Below are 21,494 nucleotides of genomic sequence, written 5' to 3' on the forward strand. Positions count from 1 at the left end.
AAGACAAATGATCAATGAACATAAACGTCCTAAAAGCAACATAAAAGTAAACTTTTATGTTGAAAACAATACTAGCAGTTGATTTTTAGAAAAAATCAGCATGTCAACGTTCTCAGGTAAAAGCCATGACAGAGCGGTAAAGAACACTCGCTCTGAGGATGTAGAAGAGGACTGGACACAGAGATACTTTTTTGCCAATCTGGCCAGCATTGGCATTTGGTCCGCATGTGGTTAAATGTGTTCGAACAGCCACACGGACTGCCTTCTCTCCTCCTATTTATCTAATTTGAGGTACTGAGGACAAAGTTTTACGTCATTTCTGACTTTTAGCGTGAACACACAGTCTTTAGGCTTTCATTGATAAAGCTAAAAGCGGCTGATCTCTGCAGTTTCATTTCGCGAGCGCGTGAAAGTTGTGTGATCTTAATTCATTAATTGTGCTGAAAAATCTGAGAAAGCTCCAACATATTCATGTACAAAACACTGTGCAGCATGTTTACTTAAAACACAAGCATAGTATTAGTTTGTGTGCATTTAAACCCGTCATTACTCCAGCTTACGTTAAAACGAAAGCAAAGGGACTTCCCCGCGGTCTCCACGGACCACAACTCAAAGTAATCAGGACAGGACCGATCGAAAGTGGAAAAAAGAGACGGACTGGTGTTGCTAAATACCAGGTGTAAACAGAATTTGTCTCTCTCGTCCACTAGTGATCCGATCGACGAAAACGCATCTTAATAAGCTTTTATATAAGCTTAATAAGCTGTGCTTCTAAATACACACTGTGTTTAAATAAGTGCTTCCTCAGCTTGGATGTATTACCACTGCTTACCTTGCACTTACTGTTACAAATATTACAGGTAGCATTGTCTGCATCATCCTTTGTGAAATTTAACCACATGTTAGATCGCTTTCTGTTAGCCATTAAGCAAGTTGCAAAGGGGTGTCACTTACCACACCATCTCTCTCTCGCGCGCGCACACGCTTTCGCTACGTACCAGACTCACACGGCGCGCTGACATGTTCTCTCAGGTACCGAAATTGAGCACCGATTGATTTTATGTGAATCGATACTGGGTAGTACCGACGCAATTCGGTCGGTGCCTATAAAAGTACCGAGGTCGGTACCCATCCCTAGTGGTCGTGCAATTGATGTTTTGAAACAGGCTCTGGCGCGATTAGCGATCACACTGCACCTTCCGTGCCTGAACCCAAGTGAACCGCACTCCAGCCCACCTCTGCAAGCCGGACAGGGCGGATTAACCAATCTGTGCCCGGGCGCGGTACAGAGTGATCACACTAATCAAACGAACCAGGCTTTGGGGTTCAATCGCGCCTAAGCATGGTTTAGATAATGTGAGTGCGCCCTAAATGGCATTGCGATAGTTGGATAGTGCAGATTAAGGGGCAGTATTATTATAAGATCCCCTTCTGACATTACAAGGGGAGCCACATTTCAATGACCTATTGTTACATTCTTGCAGAGAATGGTTTACCTAAACTAAGTTACTGGGTTGATCTTTTTCACATTTTCCCTTTAACAGATTTTTTTGTTTTTGGACTAATTTTACAACAAAACCACACTGAATACCAAGGGTGATTTGAGTGTGATGGTTTTATAGACAACTCTTTGAAAAACACGCCATACATAGTTTTAAACATCTATTGTAAAATCTTAAATCTTAGAAATAATGTTAAAGAAGCAAAAAAAGAAAAGAAAAATATATTGCAGGAAATTACAATGTTCTTTACTGTTATTGCACAAAAATCCAACCAAATATCAACAAAACTAAAGATGAATGAATATATAAAGTATCAACTGTTTGCTTCAGAAGTCCTTAAACAAGTGCTTAAACAAGAAAATCTGAAAGAGCAAGGTTAAATTTACAGATTCATAAAATTACAGTATTAAAGACATGCCTTTCAAATAAACCTTTTTGATAGATTTAAAAAGTCTCAAGTACTATTATGAGCATTTGGAAAATGTTGATGATGTTGCTGAACAAATACATGCATTCCTCATCCCCATTAATGGGAAACCTAATGTAGGTTGAAGTTTTAAAATTCATCTTCTATATCTTACTTATGAATAATTCAAACTACAACACGCATTTCTGCTCAAACTTTCCATTTCATCGTCCTTTACAAATAAAATCAGAAAAGATTTTTTTTTAGGAAGACAATATTAATTTATAATGTTTAATAAAAAAAAACTTAATGTAGCATTTGTGTATGATAACACAGAGTGTAAGGCAAAATGTTCTTCAGGACAGGTATAGACTACTATTAATAGGATAATTTACCCAAAAATGAAAATTCCGTCATCATTCACTCAGAATTTTTATTTTTGGGGTAAACTTTCCTTTAAAAGATGCATTGTTTATATTAAACAGTTAATTTACTTGTCATTTAATAAAATCTTTTCACATTTGTTATCACTACATATATAAAGTCAATGTGATATATATATAGTGGTATATTTAGATCTATATCTGGCATATAAATAACATGTCATTTCAAGGTGTGCATGTGTGTGTCTGTATTAAGGCTGTTGCTGATATTGGCTCTCAGTGGCAGTATAAAAGTCCTCCAGTATGCTCTGCAGGTATTCAAACGTGGGTCTGTCCTCTGGCTTATTCTTCCAGCATTCCAACATAATATCATAGAGCTCTTGAGGGCAGGAATCCAGACGCTGCATCCGATAACCTCTCTCCAGAGCACGGATCACCTCTGGGTTTGTCATACCTAAAAAAAGAATATTTTGTAAGGGCATGGCCATATGTATTTTTTTCTAATATTTTACAATACAATAAATAAAAAAACACGCACACTAATTAAAAAGGATTCAAAATTGTACATGACCAAAAAAATGTAATAGAGATGATGATGACATGCTGATATTTTGATAAAAACAGATCAGACCGCACTTCATAAAATATTGGGTTGTTTCCACCCATGGTCGGAAAAAATATGAACAAACCCAACTGTTGGTTTAAAGTAACCTAAAAAACATCCATATTTGAGCCTATTTAGAACAGGGGTTTTAATCTGTGGGTCGAATAGTGGGATAAGATGGGTCGTACAAAGTTGCTTGTCAGTAGTGGTGAATGACACACACACACACACACACACACACACACACACACACACACACACACACACACACACACACACACACACACACACACACACACACACACACACACACACGGTTTAGTCCAACTAATAACAAGCAATGATAATGATTTTGATATAATATTTCGATATTGCACACTCTAAATTTTGCAGGGTTATTTTATAAACCAATGCTGGGTAAAATTGGACAGAACACATGTTGGGTTCATAAATAAATTTATTCTTTTAATGAAATGCTGGGCTGATTCAACTCATGGTTGAATAGCATAGGTTTATTTTTATAAAACGGCAGTTCTGGTTCTTCATGATTCTGATTGGTTGAAACGCGTTCTAAGCCTTGGTAACATATTTCCGCTATCCACTGGGTGGCGATCTTACTCAACTTAAACTCTGACGCATTCACTCAACACTAAAAATAGCGTGTTTTGATCAGGCTCTGAATCTGATCTCTTACAAAAGTTGATCACAAAAATTTAATTATCTTCACTTTTAGATTTGAGATGTGATAAGAGAACAAATGAAGGTAGGATGAAACTTTTTTGTTTTTTCATTTTGTTTGAAAGCGGATGGTCTGTTCTTTCATTTGATATTTTATGTTTATTTAAAGAAGATTTTTTTTTCTGCAAGGCATTAAACTAAAACTGGGTGGCAACTTAAAAAAAAACACTGATAGGGAAAGAGTTCACTATAGCCTGACGTTGTCATACTCAATTCTAGTCATAATTTGAGTCTGATACCGCTCCATTGAGCTAAAATTATGAGGCGGGTCTCAACCGAAAAATGCCTCTGCACTCAATTGGATAGACATACGACCAATCAGAGCAACGGAGTGTGTGATGTTGAAATGGCGTCTTTAGCAGCCTGACCGAACTGCTAGTAATTTCGCTACAATGATACTAACATCATTGTGATTATACTAAGTCTGAGTTAGCGAAGGTACATCAACACCTACTATGTTTACAACATTTCATTTATATCACAACATTAAGTATTTACTAAGTCATACGGTACGACTATCTCTTACCATTTGTACGTTAGGTGAACTTCATCCACGACGATAGCTACCCATTACGTTGGCTTGAAAAATATCGGAGCCTAGCATGTCCCTCCACTTATTCAGCAACCACGATTCCAGGCTTCCGAAAAGAAGCTGGCAACGACCGCTAATTATATCCATCTCGTCGTGCACGCCGAGTTGCATCGCCATGATACCCATTTCAGTTGCTTCTTTAACTTTGTCCTCCATAGGAAGGACGGCGAAAACATAAACAAATGCCTTGATCGCGTTTCTCTGTTCCTCTTTTTAAATCAATGCTCTGTCGATATCTTTTAGAACAGACTCAATGTCAGAATCCACACATCTGAATTCACCAGCGGCAGCCATTTCATTATAAACAGATTGAACACACGCGCTCTTTGGTGACGTGGTTGATACGTTACTGTTGATCATCTGTCCATCATCGTATAAAGCCCGCCCTCACAATTTGATTCGTCGGCCGGTTTTGGTATTCGCATAGTAGCTCCTCAACGGTGAATCCCCAGACCGATCTTCCCCGTTTTTCAAATTGTGGTGGGCGGGGCTAAGATCGGCTGGCACCCAGGCTAAGTTCACTATGCTTCCAAGCATATTTAATCATCACTTCAACAGTTGCACGATATAAATGTTAATGTATATTTTAGATGAATGGTGTCTTAAATATTTTTTCCATTGTGTCTTTGCTGCGTCTGTGTTGCTTGGGAACTGCGCTCTGTTTCAGTCACACTTGATTCTAAGGAACTACTTTGTTTGACGGAAGAGTAATATTTGTACTAATATAATTACAAATATAATTATTTGTGTTTTATTTTATAAAATCCCACTAACATTATGCATATGAAGTAACCGTTTTATAAATGCAATAACCGCTGTGAAGCACTGGGGTTACAGTGCATTTTATAACAGCTAAGGGGGTCGCTTCGCGTCGTGCCTAACAACGCCCCTAAGCTGTTATAAAATGCACTGTTTCTTGGGGCTTATTGCTTTAATAACCCAACATGTCTTCTCCAATATTTACCCAGAACTGGGTTAAAAATAATCCAGCAGAATTTAGAGTGCAATTAAACTTACATTTTATTAATTAAATGACAAAGAAAATAAAAATCGGTAGGTTGGTGGGTGGGTTGAATGAAAAGTGAAAAGTTTGGGGAACTCCTGATTTACAGCACTCTTGTTTCAACCAGTGCGTGGCTCAAATATCCAGCTGATGGGTTAAATTAACTTGGATTTTTTTTAGGTTATCTATAACCCAACTGTGAGGTTTATTCATATTTGATATATTTAACTATGGGAGGAAACAACCCAACATTTCTCAGACTGCAATAAATGTTTTTACATACCAGACAGACACCTTTAAAGAAAGTGACTAACTTACTCAGACTGCATTATATGGTAATTGTATATCTGAAAATAAACATTTTGAACATTTTCACACTGCACAGTGTTGACCACTGACCTGGGTACGGAGTGCGACCATAGCTAATGATTTCAGTCAGCAGAATGCCAAAAGACCACACATCTGATTTGATGGTGAAGGATCCATAGTTTATAGCTTCTGGAGCAGTCCACTTAATGGGGAACTTGGCACCTAAGGTCACGCAAAATCAAATTAGTATTCAAATAAAGAAATCCTTGTCTTCATTTATGCTTTTTCACAATCTAACCTTCTCTGGCTGTGTATTCGTTGTCTTCTATAATACGGGCGAGACCAAAGTCAGCAATCTTACACACCAAACTCTTATTAACCAGGATGTTGGCGGCACGAAGGTCTCTGTGAATGTAGTTCCTCTGTTCGATGTAAGCCATGCCTTCTGCTGTCTACAGTCAGGAAGGAAGGGAGAGAGCGAGAGAGAGGTGAATTTAAATTATTTACTTGCTATAAATAGTTTAAAACTTTGAAAATAATCAATTGTGCTTAACAGAGCACAAGTGCATGAGGTTGATAGCCAGCAGCGCTATGATAAACTATAATAGTGGCCCTGTGCCGAGAAGTGCCCTTATCAGTCAGATTCACAGTTAAGGGTGAAATTCACTTCCTCTTTTCAATTCAGTGTCACACTTTTTGCAATACTTTCCATCTGAGCTCAATTGGTAGAACATTGTGTTAGCAATGCAAAGGTCATAGATTTGACTTCCAAAACACACAAACTCATAAAATGTATGTATTGTAACACACTCTCAATATAGATGTTACTCTGAGGGGATTCAACAGATAATCGAGCTGTACTGTTTAATAACCTTTACACAAAATCAATGATCTCCTTATTTTATTTATCCCACATATGCTCCCAAACATATTCAAAGAAAACAATATATACATAGAAACAACATCATGAGTCTTCATTACATTTCAGTTTAGATGACAATGTTAAAGTTCAAAGTCCAGAGCAATACTTGAATTTGATACAATTATTAAATCCCCAATTCCTCATTGGAAGACAAGGTAAACTGGAATTCTGTCCATAGGCCCGCTGTCCTCAACGCTGCCAAGAGGCCACAGCAATAAAAGCAACACTCAGTTCCAATGTTGACAGAAAACAGAATTAATCCACTGGTGAAGACCATAAATGAAGACACAAGGATTCCTTCAGAATATAGTTGCTACCAACAAGCTTCACTCAAAACAACGAGGTTTATCTTTTTTTCCATGTATAACAAAAAGTCCTTTCTAAAAGAAAACAAATAACCAACATCAATAGACCCATTTGCAAACACATCCATAATATGATCATCTCATACTCACAGTAGAGCTGAAACTCAAAGAGTTCTCCACAAAAGGACTTTAGATGCCATATATGAGAGGGAGCACAAACACATGGGCTGAATCCCAAACAAAGATAACTTACTCTATGGTAACTGGGCATATATGCTAAATTCCCCATTAGTGCCCCCATGAGGTTCTCCATGGTATTACAGGTGAAAACCAAAAAGGGCAATATCTAAATAAAAATAACTAAATACCATATAAACAAGTAACGTTTCATGTACGTTACATACCCTTCCCTTTGGTATCAAAATTTGACACATGACAAATTTTCAGATTTTGTGTATGATAACTATCAACTTGTTTAGAATCAGACAACATTACCACTTTATAATTTACTGGACCCAACCTTTTGACTATTTTAGCTGGTCCTCTCCATTTTGGAGAAATCTTGGCCATAAAACCATCATCTGCACTAGAAAGAGGATGAGTACGCACCCAAACTAAGTCACCCTCTTGGAAGTCTTGGTTTCTTCTCTTGAGGTCGTAATACTTTTTCTGTTTGGCTTGTGCTTTATCCACATTTTCTCGTACAGATTCAAACAATAGTTCTTGTCGTTCAATGGTATCATAGCTTGGATGATCTGGGTCTGGCGGACTCTGCAGAGCTCTTTGTAGTGGTCCTTTTAGTTGACGTCCCAGGGCTATTTCTGCAGGTGAAAATCCTGTGCTTTCATGCCAAGCTGTGTTCAAAGCAAATCGGAATTCACAGATCCATTGATCCCAGGTATGATGGTTGTTCTCAACATATGTAGCAATCATAACTTTAAGATTACGATTGATGCGTTCGGTCAGGTTTGATTGTGGATGGTAAGCAGTTGTAAGTTTCTGAGTTACCTGCCACTGTTTGCATAATTGATGCAGGAGGTTTGAGGTAAACTGAGTGCCTCTATCTGAAACAATGTAAGCTGGGGTACCCCATCTTGTAAATATTTCTTCAATAAGAATTCTGGAAATAATGGTAGACTTAGCAGATCTCATAGGGAAAATTTCCACCCATTTTGAGAAATAATCTACGATGACTAAGAGATACTGATTTTGTCGAGAACTTCTAGGAAATGGACCCATGATGTCCATTCCAATCATATATCCAGGCTCTACAATGGGTACACTTTGGAGAGCTCCAGCTGGCTTCAGGTTAGTAGGTTTATGTTGCTGGCATTTCTCACACTGCTTACAGTATTGCCAGACATCTGTACGTATGGATGGCCAGTACACAAATTCCAGTAATCTCATCAATGTTTTGAATTTGCCTAAGTGACCACTTAGTGGATTGTCATGAGCATAATTTAAGAACACCTCCTTTAAGTTAGTAGGCACCAGCAACTGAAACCTCTGTCCTCCTTTGGCTACAGGTACACTCCTAAACAAAACATCATTCTTGACAACATATTGCGTTCTCATAATATCCTTAGAACTTTGATCTTCAGCTTTCAGAAAGAGCTCTTGACATTCTGCATCTTTCTTTTGTTCATCAGCAACCTGAGACAAATCCACTGGTAGCTCACAAGTGACTGGATTGAAAGGTCGTTTTGCAGGTGTGTGCAAGAGGATGGCCGTTGACTCATCTACATGTCTTCTTGACAAAACATCGGGTACCACATTACACTGTCCTCTTCTGTAACGAACTGTGAAGTGATATCCTTGAAGTCTAATAGTCCATCTTTCCAGCCTAGATGAAGGTTTTGGGTGCTGGAAAAGCCAAACCAGGGAAGCATGATCTGTGACCACTTCAAAAGCATTGCCTTCAAGATAATGATGCCATTTTTCTACCGCCCAGACTACCGCTAAACATTCCTTCTCGGAAACAGAGTAGGACCTCTCAGCACCTCTCAGCAATCTGGATGCATATGCAATCACCTTTTCTTCTCCATCAACTTCTTGTGTCAACACAGCTCCTAATCCGATATCGCTTGCATCTGTTTGCACTGAAAAAGGAACATTGAAATTGGGTGTACCTAACACAGGGGCTTTGGTCAGTTCATCTTTAAGTAACTCAAATGCTTTCTGGCATTCATCAGTCCACATCCATTTACCTCCTTTCTTCTTTAGGGCATGTAGTGGTGCTGCCTTAGTAGAGAAATCTGAGATGAACCGGTGATACCATGCTGCAAGTCTCAAGAACCTCTGTAATTCCTTTAAAGAAGTTGGCGGGGGAAACATTTTCACTGCTTCGACCTTGTCAACATTCACTTTAACTCCTTCAGCAGTGATGGTGTGACCTAAGTAGTCCAATGATGAATGGATAAATTTGCATTTCTTGAGATTGAGAGTAAGACCAGCAGTGTGCAGACTATTGAATATTAGTTGGAGATGATGTAAGTGTGTTTGAATGTCTGGTGAGTACACAATGATGTCATCTATGTATACCATACAGAACTTGTTCTTATGTTCTCTGAGAACTTGCTCCATCAAACGCTGAAATGAAGCTGCAGAGTTTTTGAGTCCAAATGGTAAACACAAAAATTCATATAATCCTGATGCTGTTGTGAAGGCAGTCTTCTCCACACTATCAGGACTCATCTCCACTTGCCAGTAACCACTCTTCGAATCCAGTGTGCTAAATACCTTGGCTCCTTGCAAAGCATCTAAAATATCAGTAATGTGTGGCATTGGAAACGCATCAAGATGAGTTTTAGAGTTAAGCCCTCGATAATCCACACACAATCGAAGACCACCATCCTTTTTATCCACTACTACAACCGGAGAAGCCCAGGGTGAAGTGGAAGGTCTAATTATATTTTGTTGAAGTAACTCTTGGATTTGTTCTTCAATAAAATCATTTTTGGCTCTTGAAACTCTGTAAGGCTTCTTTCTCAAAGGAAGTTCATCATTAGTTTTAATTTCATGTTTGATGCAACTTGTGCGACCTATCTTATGAGTACAAACTGTTGGCCATTCACACAAAAGATGCTTCAGTTGACTTTTTACCTGTATTGGTACATGAGAATTTTCCACTGCTTGTTCAATAAGTTGGTGGTCTTCTTCTTTAGGGATCCACCCAATACTTTGAGCAGCATAGAACTTGACATTAGCTACCTCTTGAGGTTCGCTAAAACACATGGGGTGATTAGAACTGGCATCAGGTACATAAACACATGAAGAATTAAAATCAATGACTACTTTAGCTTCTTTCAGAAAATCCAATCCCAGGATGACAGGCACAGCCAGGTTTTCATTGTCCATTACGTAGAATGTGACATCACGTTTCACTCCATATATTTCACATTCCCAAACAATCTTACCCTGTGTTCTTTGACTTTGACCATTAGCAAGCATGAACGTTTGGGAACTTTTCGTAAGAAGCTCATCCTTCCTTTTCAACCTCTGCCAAACTCTGTGCTGCAGCAATGAAAAAGTGCTTCCGGTGTCAATTACAGCATTAAAGTAGCATTGGTTTAAAATGATTGAAGTTTGCAGTACACTAGAATTATGAGAGCTGGGAGTAGGATCCATCAGCATGAGGTGACTTTGTTGTCCTCTCCCACCAGCTGCATTCTTTCTCTGCTCCTCATCTTTACCTTGTTTCCATCTCCTCTTGTTCTCATCCCAGTCCTTCTCTATTTGAGTTCCGAGTCGAACCAGATCATCGACAGTCTTTACTGTACCTCTTAGCAATGAAGCAAGTCGAGGATTGCAATTTCGTAAAGTTGCCTGTACAATCTCTAGCTCAGTCATTTGAGAGTTGTTCTTCAGACACAGCGCTCTATAATTAAAAGCAAAGTCCCTGATATTCTCATTAACCCCTTGATGGTAATTTGCTAACTTTTGAGCAGCAACTTCTTTGTGGTCTTCATTTAAAAAAGAAAAGAGAAACTTTTCCTTAAAAGAGGACCAGTCTCTAATACTTGGTTTTTCTGCTCTCCACCAACTCTTGGCAGTTCCTTTCAAACTCACCGCCAACGATGCTAACAGCTCTTCATCATACAAAGGTCTCAGCTCATTGTATTCTTCAAACCTATCAATAAATTCAACTGGATCTTCTGAATCAAGATTGCTAAATGTAGGCAATTCAATTTTAATTGGCGGATTTGAACATGGAAAAGGCGCATACGGTACTGGTCCCAAACTCTTCTGAGCAACTGAGTCAGGTGAGGTCTGGTACATTTTGTGTGTAGTTGTGGTACTAGTATGCAACGGTTTTGGGATAAATGATTCAACAGTTTTGAATTTTTGTTCTATTTGTTTATCTCTTCGTTTTAAACAATCCACAAAACTTCGGTTCAAATCTTCAAGTTTAGATTGAAACATCTGCTTAACACGGTCCAATTCTCTTTGTAAACCATAGTTGAATCTCTCTTCAAATTTTTGAAAATTTTCACTCACCATTTCAGAAGTAGCAAGGTTAACGATCCGATGCTCAATATCAGCCAGATGCTCTTCAATGCTAGACATGCGCTGGTTTTCATTATTTGATGGTAGCCCATCTTCATGAAACTCAAGGGGTGGAGGAGGTAATGGCAAATCAACTGGGTTAGCAATGGGGTCAATTACCTGCTCATTGGACATGGTTTCACTTTCTTGTTCTTCTTCAGAGTCTATATATAATTCATTAAAGGTATCTACAAGATTAGCTACTGGGTCTCTATGTTGTCTGAAAGCTCTATCTGAAAAATCAAATCTCTCCTCCATAGCAGATGATGATTTATGACAATCATTTGTGAAAAGGTAACAGTACAGACGAAATTTATATTTAAACGGGATATCTTATGAAGTCCCTGTTCGGGCGCCAATCTGTAACACACTCTCAATATAGATGTCACTCTGAGGGGATTCAACAGATAATCGAGCTGTACTGTTTAATAACCTTTACACAAAATCAATGATCTCCTTATTTTATTTATCCCACATATGCTCCCAAACATATTCAAAGAAAACAATATATACATAGAAACAACATCATGAGTCTTCATTACATTTAAGTTTAGATGACAATGTTAAAGTTCAAAGTCCAGAGCAATACTTGAATTTGATACAATTATTAAATCCCCAATTCCTCATTGGAAGACAAGGTAAACTGGAATTCTGTCCATAGGCCCGCTGTCCTCAACGCTGCCAAGAGGCCACAGCAATAAAAGCAACACTCAGTTCCAATGTTGACAGAAAACAGAATTAATCCACTGGTGAAGACCATAAATGAAGACACAAGGATTCCTTCAGAATATAGTTGCTACCAACAAGCTTCACTCAAAACAACGAGGTTTATCTTTTTTTCCATGTATAACAAAAAGTCCTTTCTAAAAGAAAACAAATAACCAACATCAATAGACCCATTTGCAAACACATCCATAATATGATCATCTCATACTCACAGTAGAGCTGAAACTCAAAGAGTTCTCCACAAAAGGACTTTAGATGCCATATATGAGAGGGAGCACAAACACATGGGCTGAATCCCAAACAAAGATAACTTACTCTATGGTAACTGGGCATATATGCTAAATTCCCCATTAGTGCCCCCATGAGGTTCTCCATGGTATTACAGGTGAAAACCAAAAAGGGCAATATCTAAATAAAAATAACTAAATACCATATAAACAAGTAACGTTTCATGTACGTTACAGTATTAAATCCAAAAAATGTCAATTTGGTTCAAATTTGAACCAAACAGCGATCACATTATAGTGCATTATTTTAACCAAAGTTTATGTAATAGAAATATATATATAAATTAAAATAAATATTATCTTCGTGATCATATATCGTGATAATGCTAGACTCCACCCTCCTAGACAAATACTTCAACGCACACACACACCTCTATACACAAATATTGCTGCTTGTCAGTTATCACATTTGAATATTAAAATCCCATGTCTACAAAGACAAACCGGTCCTTCACATCAAAGAAAAAATGTAACTAAATGTGTAGAAATGTATATGAGTCTTCTGATAACTGATAAAACCACACTTTTTTTAAAGTCGAGCCTTCTCACCTGTGCCGAGAAGTCGATCAGTTTGGGTAACTGGACACGATTTCCTTCATCGCTTTTAAGGAAGTCAAGTAAACTACCTGGGAAACACATCACACACGTACAGATCATGAATCAAGATATCTAAAACCATTATCATTGTAATATGCACATTGTAGTCAAATGCACCTTTCTCCATGAACTCTGTAATGATGTATATGGGCTCCTCTTTGGTTACCACGGCATTGAGGCGGACCAGTTTGTCGTGTTGAAGGCTTTTCATTAAATTGGCTTCCATGAGAAAAGCCTCCACAGACATACTGCCAGGTTTCATAGTCTTCACTGCTACTTTTGTATGCTTGTTGTATGTTGCTGGGAATACAAAGAGACATGCAGGTTTTAGAAGTATACTTCATTTATCATTGCTCTGTGACACATCAGATGTTTCTCTGTGTGAAAACATGATGTGACTTATAAATAGTTTTGGATTAAACAGATACTAACATACAAGAGATGCTTAACAGTTCAAACATAATATTAAGGGGACACAGTGTGCATCTTACCCATCCAGACCTCTCCGAACTGGCCAGCTCCCAGTCGTCTATCTAGTTTGAGGGACTCGCGTGGGATCTCCCAAGCATCTTTCTCCCAAGGTTTCTGAGGTTTGGGACTCAGACAAGGAACGGTGAGAGACTGACACAGCCCATCGCTCTGCTCTGTAAAGACAGACAAATTATAAGACAGATCTGCTGGATATCCATTTGTGTCTATGGTACGTATTAGGAGCTTTCTAAAGGGTATCGTCCCAGTTACAGCTTTTGTGACAGCGTATATAAATAGGATTCGTACTTACTCTTGTAGTGGCTGACAAGATCCTGAAGGGTGTTGAAGGTGATGCGTGGGGAGATGTAGAAACCACCATTATCGAGCGTGCGGATCTTATAATGTTTCACTGTGTCACCTGATGGGTCTGAGTCCCTGACAGACAGCGAGTAGCTTCCTGATGGGAGGGGTTATAGATGTTATCGTTAAACGCAGATAAAGATCAAGAAGATCTGCAGCTGAAGTACAACTGTTACATAAAACCACATAAGAATAAAAATAGTTAAGACTTTAAGAGTCAAGTGTATACAACATATACATGCATCCTATGAGCTTTGACATTACACGATGTGAACCAGAGGAAAATTATATTACTCAAGGAGATTTGATGGAGTTCTTAGTTGGGTTTCATTTAAGTATCAACGTAGTCTCAGATATTTCATAAAATATTTTAAAGGGGACATTTTACAAGACGTTTTAAAGATGTAAAATAAATATTTGGTGTCCCCAGAGTACATATGTGAAGGTTTAGCTCAAAATACCACATAAATAATTTATTATAGCACGTTAAAATTGACACTTTGTAGGTGTGAGCAAAAATGTGCTGTTTTTGGGTGTATCCTTTTAAATGCAATGCAAATGAGCTGATCTCTGCACTAAATGGCAGTGCCGTGGTTGGATAATGCAGATTAAGTGGTGGTATTATCTCTTTCTGACATCATAAGGGGAGCCAGATTCAATCACCTATTTTTTCACATGCTTGCAGGGAATGGTTTACCAAAACTAAGATACTGGGTTGATCTTTTACACATTTCTAGGTTGATAGAAGCAGTGGGGACCCAAATATAGCACTTAAAAGTCCATGTAAAAGAAATAAAAATAGAAACAAATTGTTAAAATTCATTAAGAGTATGAAGCTGTAAAATAAATGTAGATGTATAGCTAAAATAATCTGGATTTGATGGAAACTTGAATTTGATGAGAAATGTTTGAGCTTATATTCAAATCTTTACTAATATTGACGTTTGATTGCAGACTTGTCAAATCTGAGGCTTCTTAAAGGGATAGTTCACCCAAAAATGAAAACTCTGTCATCATGTACTCACCTTCATGTTGTTCCAAACCTTTATACATTTCTTTGCTGAACACAAATGAAGATATTCTATAAAATGTTTGTAAATAAGCAAATATGGGGCACCATTGACTTCCACAGTAGGAAAACAAGGTAATGGTGCTTCACATCTGCTTGGTTACAATCTTTATTTAAATGTCTTTATTTGTGCTTAGCATAACAAAAGATTTTTTTTTTGTGAACCATATCTAAGACACAGCACAGTTAAGCGGAGTTTGCCATTTGCTCTACTTTTAATTTTATTGATGTTTAAGAGAAATTACTGAGATATTACAAAGATCTCATCTGTGATTTTTGTGTATGGTAATACTGAATGTGACATACCCGCTGTGGTCTCACTGTCTCTGATCATAAAGGATCCCGTTTTGTTACCAGATGCCAGCAGTTGTCTCTCAGCATCCTTCCTACTGACTGCTTTAAAAAACCATCTGGCAACATATGCATACACATGAGATAGTGTCTATTTTAAACATTTAAAAAATATCAACATCCTACCTATGAACCAACTATGGAAGTATGACGTATTTGTGGTTATCTGATAACAACAGTAGGGTAATATTTACTTACTCTTCAGTTTCCAGGGTGTCCTTGGCAACGTAGTTACTGGGTATAAACCCCTCTTCACCAGTGCTGAGAAGAGCTGCTTTCCACCACTCACCAGACCTAAAGATCCATCCATCAATCAATCAATCAATCAATCAAATCTGTATATAGAAAACCCTTAAATATAAATAAAGAAGTAACTTACTCCAACAAAATTTTAAGTCTGTCTCCCTTCTTGAAACCCAGGTCACCTTCATGCATAGCTTCATAGTCGTAAAGGGCTATAGCAATGTTATCAGCACCTAAGGACAACAGAGAGTTTCTCAAATGAAGTGTTAAACATAAAGCCGCGATCACACATTCATGAAACTTCAGGGCATTTACTGCAAACTTGAGTCACACTTTTTGTGTTAAGAAACAGGCACACACGTTCTTTGCTACCAGCCAGCAATGAGGCTCTCTTAGCTTAGGGTTATTTCACATTTATCAGATGCTTTTATTCAAAGCAACTCAAAGTGCCAACACTTTATGGGCAGTTTTCCGGACAGGGCTTATCCTAGTCCTAGATTAAAATGCATGTTTGAGCTGCTTAATTTTAAAAACAGCTTTCACTGACATACATCACTGCTAGATGCACACCACCAGTATTGTTTTTGTAAGGTTTGTTTGTAAAAATGACTTAAATGTCATTAATATGACTAAAATCTAGTCCTGGACTAATCTAAACCTCCCGCCCCCAATAAGGGTGGGGTTTTTCAACCCAGCTCACCCCCATGTCATCCAAAATGTTGATGTCTTCCTTTGTACACTCGAGAAAAGTTTTTTGAGGAAAATTCCAGGATTTTTCTAATTCCAATAGACTTTAATAGACCCCAACAGTTTAAATGCAGTTTAAAATTGCAGTTTCAAAGCAGCGTCAAATGACTCTAAACGATCCAAACCGAGGCATAAGGGTCTTATCTAGCAAAGCGACTGCCATTTTGGGCAACAAAAATAAAAATATGCACTTTTAAACCACACCTTCTCGTCCCGCACCATCCGTGCGACGCGCCGGCGCGACCACACGCAATGCGGCATGACTTGGAAAGATGACGGGTTACATATGTGAAACACACATTTGCGGACCATTTTAAACAATAAACTAACATAAGGACATTAATTAATATCATTCCGCATACAACAACGTCAGAGCGGTCCTCTTTCTCCACATTTTAGATGCCATGATGACGCATTATGTGAGGCCGCGCCGGCGCGCCACACGAATAGTGCAAGACGAGAAGTTGTGGTCCAAAAGTGGACATTTCCAATTTTTCTTGACGAAAAATGACGATCGCTTCATTAGATAAGACTCCTATGCCTCGTCTGGGATCATCCAGAGCCCTTTAAAGCTGGGTTGAAACATCAATTCCAAACTGCATTTAAACTGTAAACTGTTGGGGTCCAATAAAGTCTACCAAAATGAGAAAAATCCTGGAATGTTTTTTTTTTAAAAAGCGTAATTTCTTCTCGACTGAACAAAGAAAGACATCAACATTTTAGAAGACATGGGGGTGAGTAAATTATTGGGATTTTTTTAAGAAACTGGAGTAATCCTTTAAGGTTAGGACAGTAGGGGTGAATTGCCCTAATGTGGGACGCATAGGGGCGGTTCCTGCACAGAGTTTATCCTAGTCCCAGACTAAAATGCGTGTTTGAGCTGCCTTAATTTAAAAACATCTTGCACTGACATATCTTAACATATATCAGTGTCATTGTTTTGTCTCAATATGCACACAGCAGTGTTGGTTTTGTAAGTAATGTTTGTAAAAACTACTTAAATGCCCTAATATAGCCAAGACCTATAGTCCTGATTAATCTAATTAATCCAGGTCTAGTGTTCGTAAATCCCCCAAAAATACATGAATGCCAGTGAAACTTTGGCATTATAAAATAAGTAACATGACCTCTCAAATGTTCAGTCATATATAAGGGTGGTGCAATCATCAGACAGGAAGCACATTTCACAGAAGTCTAAAGTTCAAAAAATGTCCCGCAATAGTGCAAATCACCCTATATACACTAATATGTATCAGTGATCCGGTTTCTCAAGTGGTACACTGTCAAAAAAAGGTACAAAAGATGTCACTGGCAGTGCCGACAGGTGACTTCTTTTTTCGAGGGCGCACAATGTGAATGTATGTAGCTGTCATGTGTGTGGTTCATAATTTTAAAATATGTGTCTGGTAATCTTATGCGTAACCAGAGTTTAGTGTTAAGGGAGTGTCTTGCGTGTATTTTGTGAACGTGAGCATCTCTCTTATCATAAACGGTTTGACACGTGTGCAGCAGGCACTTATTTTGACAAAACATGGGATGCACATGGTTCACATGATGCAACAAAGACATATTTTGAAAACACGATTAACCCACATAACACTCCGAACACTTATTTTGAATTTGCGCCCCTCGGAAGAGCAGTCACGAGCCGCCAATGGGACAGTACCATTTAGGTACAGATATGTATCTTTGAGGAACTTATGTGGCCCATTTAGTGTATTTTTTAAAAGGTACACCTTTGTACCCAGTACCTTTTCTGAAAGCATTGCGTTAGATGTGCAAAGGTCATGGGTTCGAGCTCAGTGAACACACACATGCTAAAAATAAAAGTATAGATCAGATACACTGTAAGTCGCTTTGAATAAAAGCGTTGAGTGCTAAGTACATAAATACACTATGTGTAAATAAGGCTGTATTAGTGAACATTATTAAATGCATTAACTAACACGAACAAACAATTTAATGTTAACTTTGTTAATGTTAGTTAATGTCAATACAGATATTCATGTTAGTTCATGGTGCATTAATAAATGTAAACCGTTTGAACATGAACTAAGATTAATAAATGCTGTAGAAGTATTGTTCATTGTTAACTAATGCATTAACTAATTGTTAACAAATACAACTTTATTTTAAACTGTTACCAATAAATCTAAATGAAGTTTCACAGTGCTAAATATTACGTTCACACACTTACTGTAGTAAATGGGAACGCCTGCATTTTATAACCCACCCGATACCCGATGGAATTGTTTTTATTTGGTTCTGTGCTTTGTGAACCGAACTAAAGACTATTTTGTATGTTTGTAATGTCACTTACTGTCTGTCCCAGCCCCTGGACTGGAGGTGGTTCTGTTCTGCAAAACGAAAAAAAAAGAGATGCAATGTTTGAAACAGAAACATTTTTAACCAGACACGAGACCAGATCAAACCTCTCAGTTCTCTTTTCTACGCAGAAAACACTGAGGTTGTCAGGATACTAAGTAGATTACATTTCATACTCATTGTGCGGTCAGTATGGAAATCAGACAGCTATACACATAACCACAGGATAACTATGTTAATAAAGGCCATGGCAACAAACTGAGGTGAGGTTGGAATAAAAATAAGGTATGCATGTTATGTAACTTGAAGTCAATGTGATAAACATCCTTCATCGGCTCCTTCAGTAGAAACGAACTATAAAACTAGAAAGCAGAACTATAGGTCACCAAATCTGCTGTGATAAGGTTCACATCTTGATGATTTTGCTTGTTTTGTACCGGAATAACTCAAGCAGCACGCTTTTTCCATTGGAAAGACTGCAGATAAGGCTCTACTCACAGCTTTGGTCCCTGTTGTTGGGTCTTTAACATAATGTGCAGGTTGGCTGCGGCTGTCGTCATTGCCCATTGCCTTGCCAATAGGATCCTGCTCTGGTTTGGTCCCCACACAGCCCATGGTGAACCCTGAAAACATTAAGAGAACATTTTAATTTATATATAGATAATCTATTCTACTTTTCCGAAACAGAAACTAATATGCAAAACAAGGGCTGCTTTGAGTCCCGTAACAATGCCCATGTCTGTGCCTAAAATACAGTATGCAGTGCATACAGTACATACGAGCGTGAGAACGTGTTGCTGTTAAGTAGGAGGTTGCATACAGTAGCCTAACTACGCATTATAATAAAGTCATCAAAGTATAAGACATTCAGCGTTTCTACTTACGAGATGAGAATTTCACAGGACACGGAACACCCAAATTTTATAAGGCGCGATTGAATGAAGATGACCGATAACTTAAGCGAAAATAGCACTAACTGGTTTCTTTCTCTGACTTCCACATCGGTAGACTTTAGTTTAGTTTCTCACTTGCCTGTGGTTTTAACATTAACTTGCTCACACATGCATACACGGAAGCTGCTAAGTGGAAACTGTGGTTGGTGGAGACCTAATGCTCAAAGCTGATTCAAATGAGATGGCCCTAACGCCCCCACATGCATGAACACTAAGCAGATGAACCCACAGACCGGCCTTTAACATAATGCGAATCAATAGGAAATATGTCAAATTTATATGTTTTGAACTTCATAACATAAACTGGCCGTTGGCCCGACTCAAAATCATGCAGCGACTAGGCTTACATTAATCACAAATGGTAGCAAGTATGTAAAAAATGGTTCCTAGCTCGTACCCTTTCAAAAATAGTTCACCTAAATAGTTCCTCATGGGTGCATACTGGTACCACATGTATGCATAGCTGTACATAAATGGTACATAAAGTGACATTTTATGTTTGGGACAACTTTTTGTCAGTAATGCAATAGTGCAAAAAAGTGCATATTTCCTTTAGTGATGAATGATGATTAAGTTTGGCACCTTTAATCACACTTTGAGGCATATGTGTTATGCACAAACCACAACTAAAATACTACATTCGCTATTGCATGGAAAGTCTATTTGTTTCAGAAGATAACATGGACAGGCCATTTCTGTCATGAGTCTTTATTCAACATCACAAATTTATTTCAAAGAAATGCATCAATAGTTCAAGAACCTTTTGGGTTGCCCCAAGGAAACATTGGCTCCTGCTATAAAAGCGATTTGCTTAAAAACATATTTTTAGTACAAAACGGAACTTACATCCAACTAATATTTCTCAGCATATTCTCATTTGTTCTGTTTTTTTCTTTAAAGTTGTTCATGCATGCAGTTTCTTGGGTTTGCTTTTAATTTTAAATGCTTTCAAAGCCTTTCGCTGACTCTTTATCAAAGTCAGGTTCCTCAAACATTGACTTGGTACAGTCTCACCCTCTCAACTAGCTTGATGCAGGTTTGATCTGTAGTACATTTCCTTTTTCAGACTGAGGAAAAGATTACTGATTTTATCCTGAAAAGATTTTTTAAATTTGCCTTTGGATGGTGCCGCCCATCCCAACCGCAGACTGTCCCACAAACCACAGAGGAGGCACCTTTACCTTAAATAAACCTTACACAGATAAACCCACTGATGCACATAAGAATACTATAAAATGACTTATAAAGAGATTTAGTGTCATTTTACAAGAGATGATCGAGTACATTTAAAGAGGAAGCAAAATATTAAAATGTGATCTCCTGTATTGTTCTGTTAAACTTTATAGTGAATTGCGGAAGTAGACTACCAAGTATAAATAAACCTAAAACCTGTTATTATTTTAAAGTAATCTGGCTTCCTCAAATACAGGTGGCAGCTTTAAATAAAACACAAAATTTAACATAGCGCATGCGCCGTGGCATAGAAACGAATCTACGTTAAAATCTACAACAACATTACTTGATGGCTGTATTAATTATTGAAAAGAAATTCATAAAATATTAAGTAAAAACTACTTTTTAAAAAACGTTTATACAGTATTTTCAGTGAAACAACAGACGGAAAAGTGTATGACAACCAAAATAAAGTAGATAGCCGACTGAAAATAAAATTATTTAATGCCCACATTTTTTTCTTGTCGAGTAAAGTAAATCTTTTTCATACGAAAAGGCATTTTTAAGCTTAAATTCAGTTAAAACCTAAATCATTAATTCATCCAAAAATATTTTTGGAAAAATATATATAAAGCGAACTTACCACTTCAAATGCCCGATTTAAAATCTCCTTATTTACAAAAGCTTGGTAAAAGGGTGAGCAGGGACAAACGTTTCATGTGTCTTCACACCGGCTCCTCCATCATCTTCTCTGGTAGTGAAACTGTTGCGCTCTTTACCGACAAGAGGAAGTTATAGGGGCTGTGTTTAAACAACAAACAAGCTGCCTACATAGATATCATCATCATAACTGGCTACACTGCAACTGGATACTATGGACACA

The 21,494-nt window shown here is 37.9% G+C and overlaps 2 protein-coding genes across 3 annotated transcripts; both read right to left on the bottom strand.

The window, feature by feature from the left end:
• Nucleotides 1-1,597: 1,597 nt before the first annotated feature.
• hck (HCK proto-oncogene, Src family tyrosine kinase) lies at nucleotides 1,598-21,426 on the bottom strand. 2 transcript variants are annotated; one of them, XM_055188718.2, is made up of 13 exons: nucleotides 21,255-21,426; nucleotides 18,984-19,108; nucleotides 18,481-18,517; nucleotides 15,550-15,646; nucleotides 15,369-15,464; nucleotides 15,126-15,229; nucleotides 13,701-13,847; nucleotides 13,411-13,563; nucleotides 13,037-13,219; nucleotides 12,872-12,948; nucleotides 5,836-5,989; nucleotides 5,628-5,759; nucleotides 1,598-2,745 (listed from the first exon to the last, which is right to left on the bottom strand). In XM_055188718.2, exons 2-13 carry the CDS (start codon nucleotides 19,098-19,100, stop codon nucleotides 2,543-2,545), a joined length of 1,500 nt encoding a protein of 499 aa, XP_055044693.1. In that variant the 5' UTR covers nucleotides 19,101-19,108; nucleotides 21,255-21,426; the 3' UTR covers nucleotides 1,598-2,542. The 2 variants fall into 2 exon arrangements, with proteins under 2 accessions (XP_055044693.1, XP_055044694.1); XM_055188719.2 differs by lacking the exon at nucleotides 21,255-21,426 and adding an exon at nucleotides 19,370-19,521.
• Nucleotides 7,148-12,341, bottom strand: LOC129451148 (retrovirus-related Pol polyprotein from transposon opus). Its single transcript, XM_073875061.1, has 2 exons — nucleotides 12,248-12,341; nucleotides 7,148-12,172 (listed from the first exon to the last, which is right to left on the bottom strand). The coding sequence occupies exon 2, from the start codon at nucleotides 11,565-11,567 to the stop codon at nucleotides 7,161-7,163; it is 4,407 nt and encodes a 1,468-aa protein (XP_073731162.1). The 5' UTR covers nucleotides 11,568-12,172; nucleotides 12,248-12,341; the 3' UTR covers nucleotides 7,148-7,160.
• Nucleotides 21,427-21,494: the final 68 nt, after the last annotated feature.

This window comes from Misgurnus anguillicaudatus, chromosome 13 (genome assembly GCF_027580225.2).
Source record: "Misgurnus anguillicaudatus chromosome 13, ASM2758022v2, whole genome shotgun sequence".
Lineage (NCBI taxonomy): Eukaryota > Metazoa > Chordata > Actinopteri > Cypriniformes > Cobitidae > Misgurnus > Misgurnus anguillicaudatus.

Excerpts from the sequence above, each read along its gene's own strand:
- LOC129451148 (XM_073875061.1), bottom strand. The coding sequence starts at position 11,567 with ATGGAGGAGAGATTTGATTTTTCAGATAGAGCTTTCAGACAACATAGA.
- hck (XM_055188718.2), bottom strand. The coding sequence starts at position 19,100 with ATGGGCTGTGTGGGGACCAAACCAGAGCAGGATCCTATTGGCAAGGCA. Across the intron at positions 18,518-18,983 it reads CAACAACAGGGACCAAAGCT|AACAGAACCACCTCCAGTCC; the intron begins GTGAGTAGAGCC and ends TTCGTTTTGCAG. Across the intron at positions 13,564-13,700 it reads TCTTGTCAGCCACTACAAGA|AGCAGAGCGATGGGCTGTGT; the intron begins GTAAGTACGAAT and ends CTGTCTTTACAG.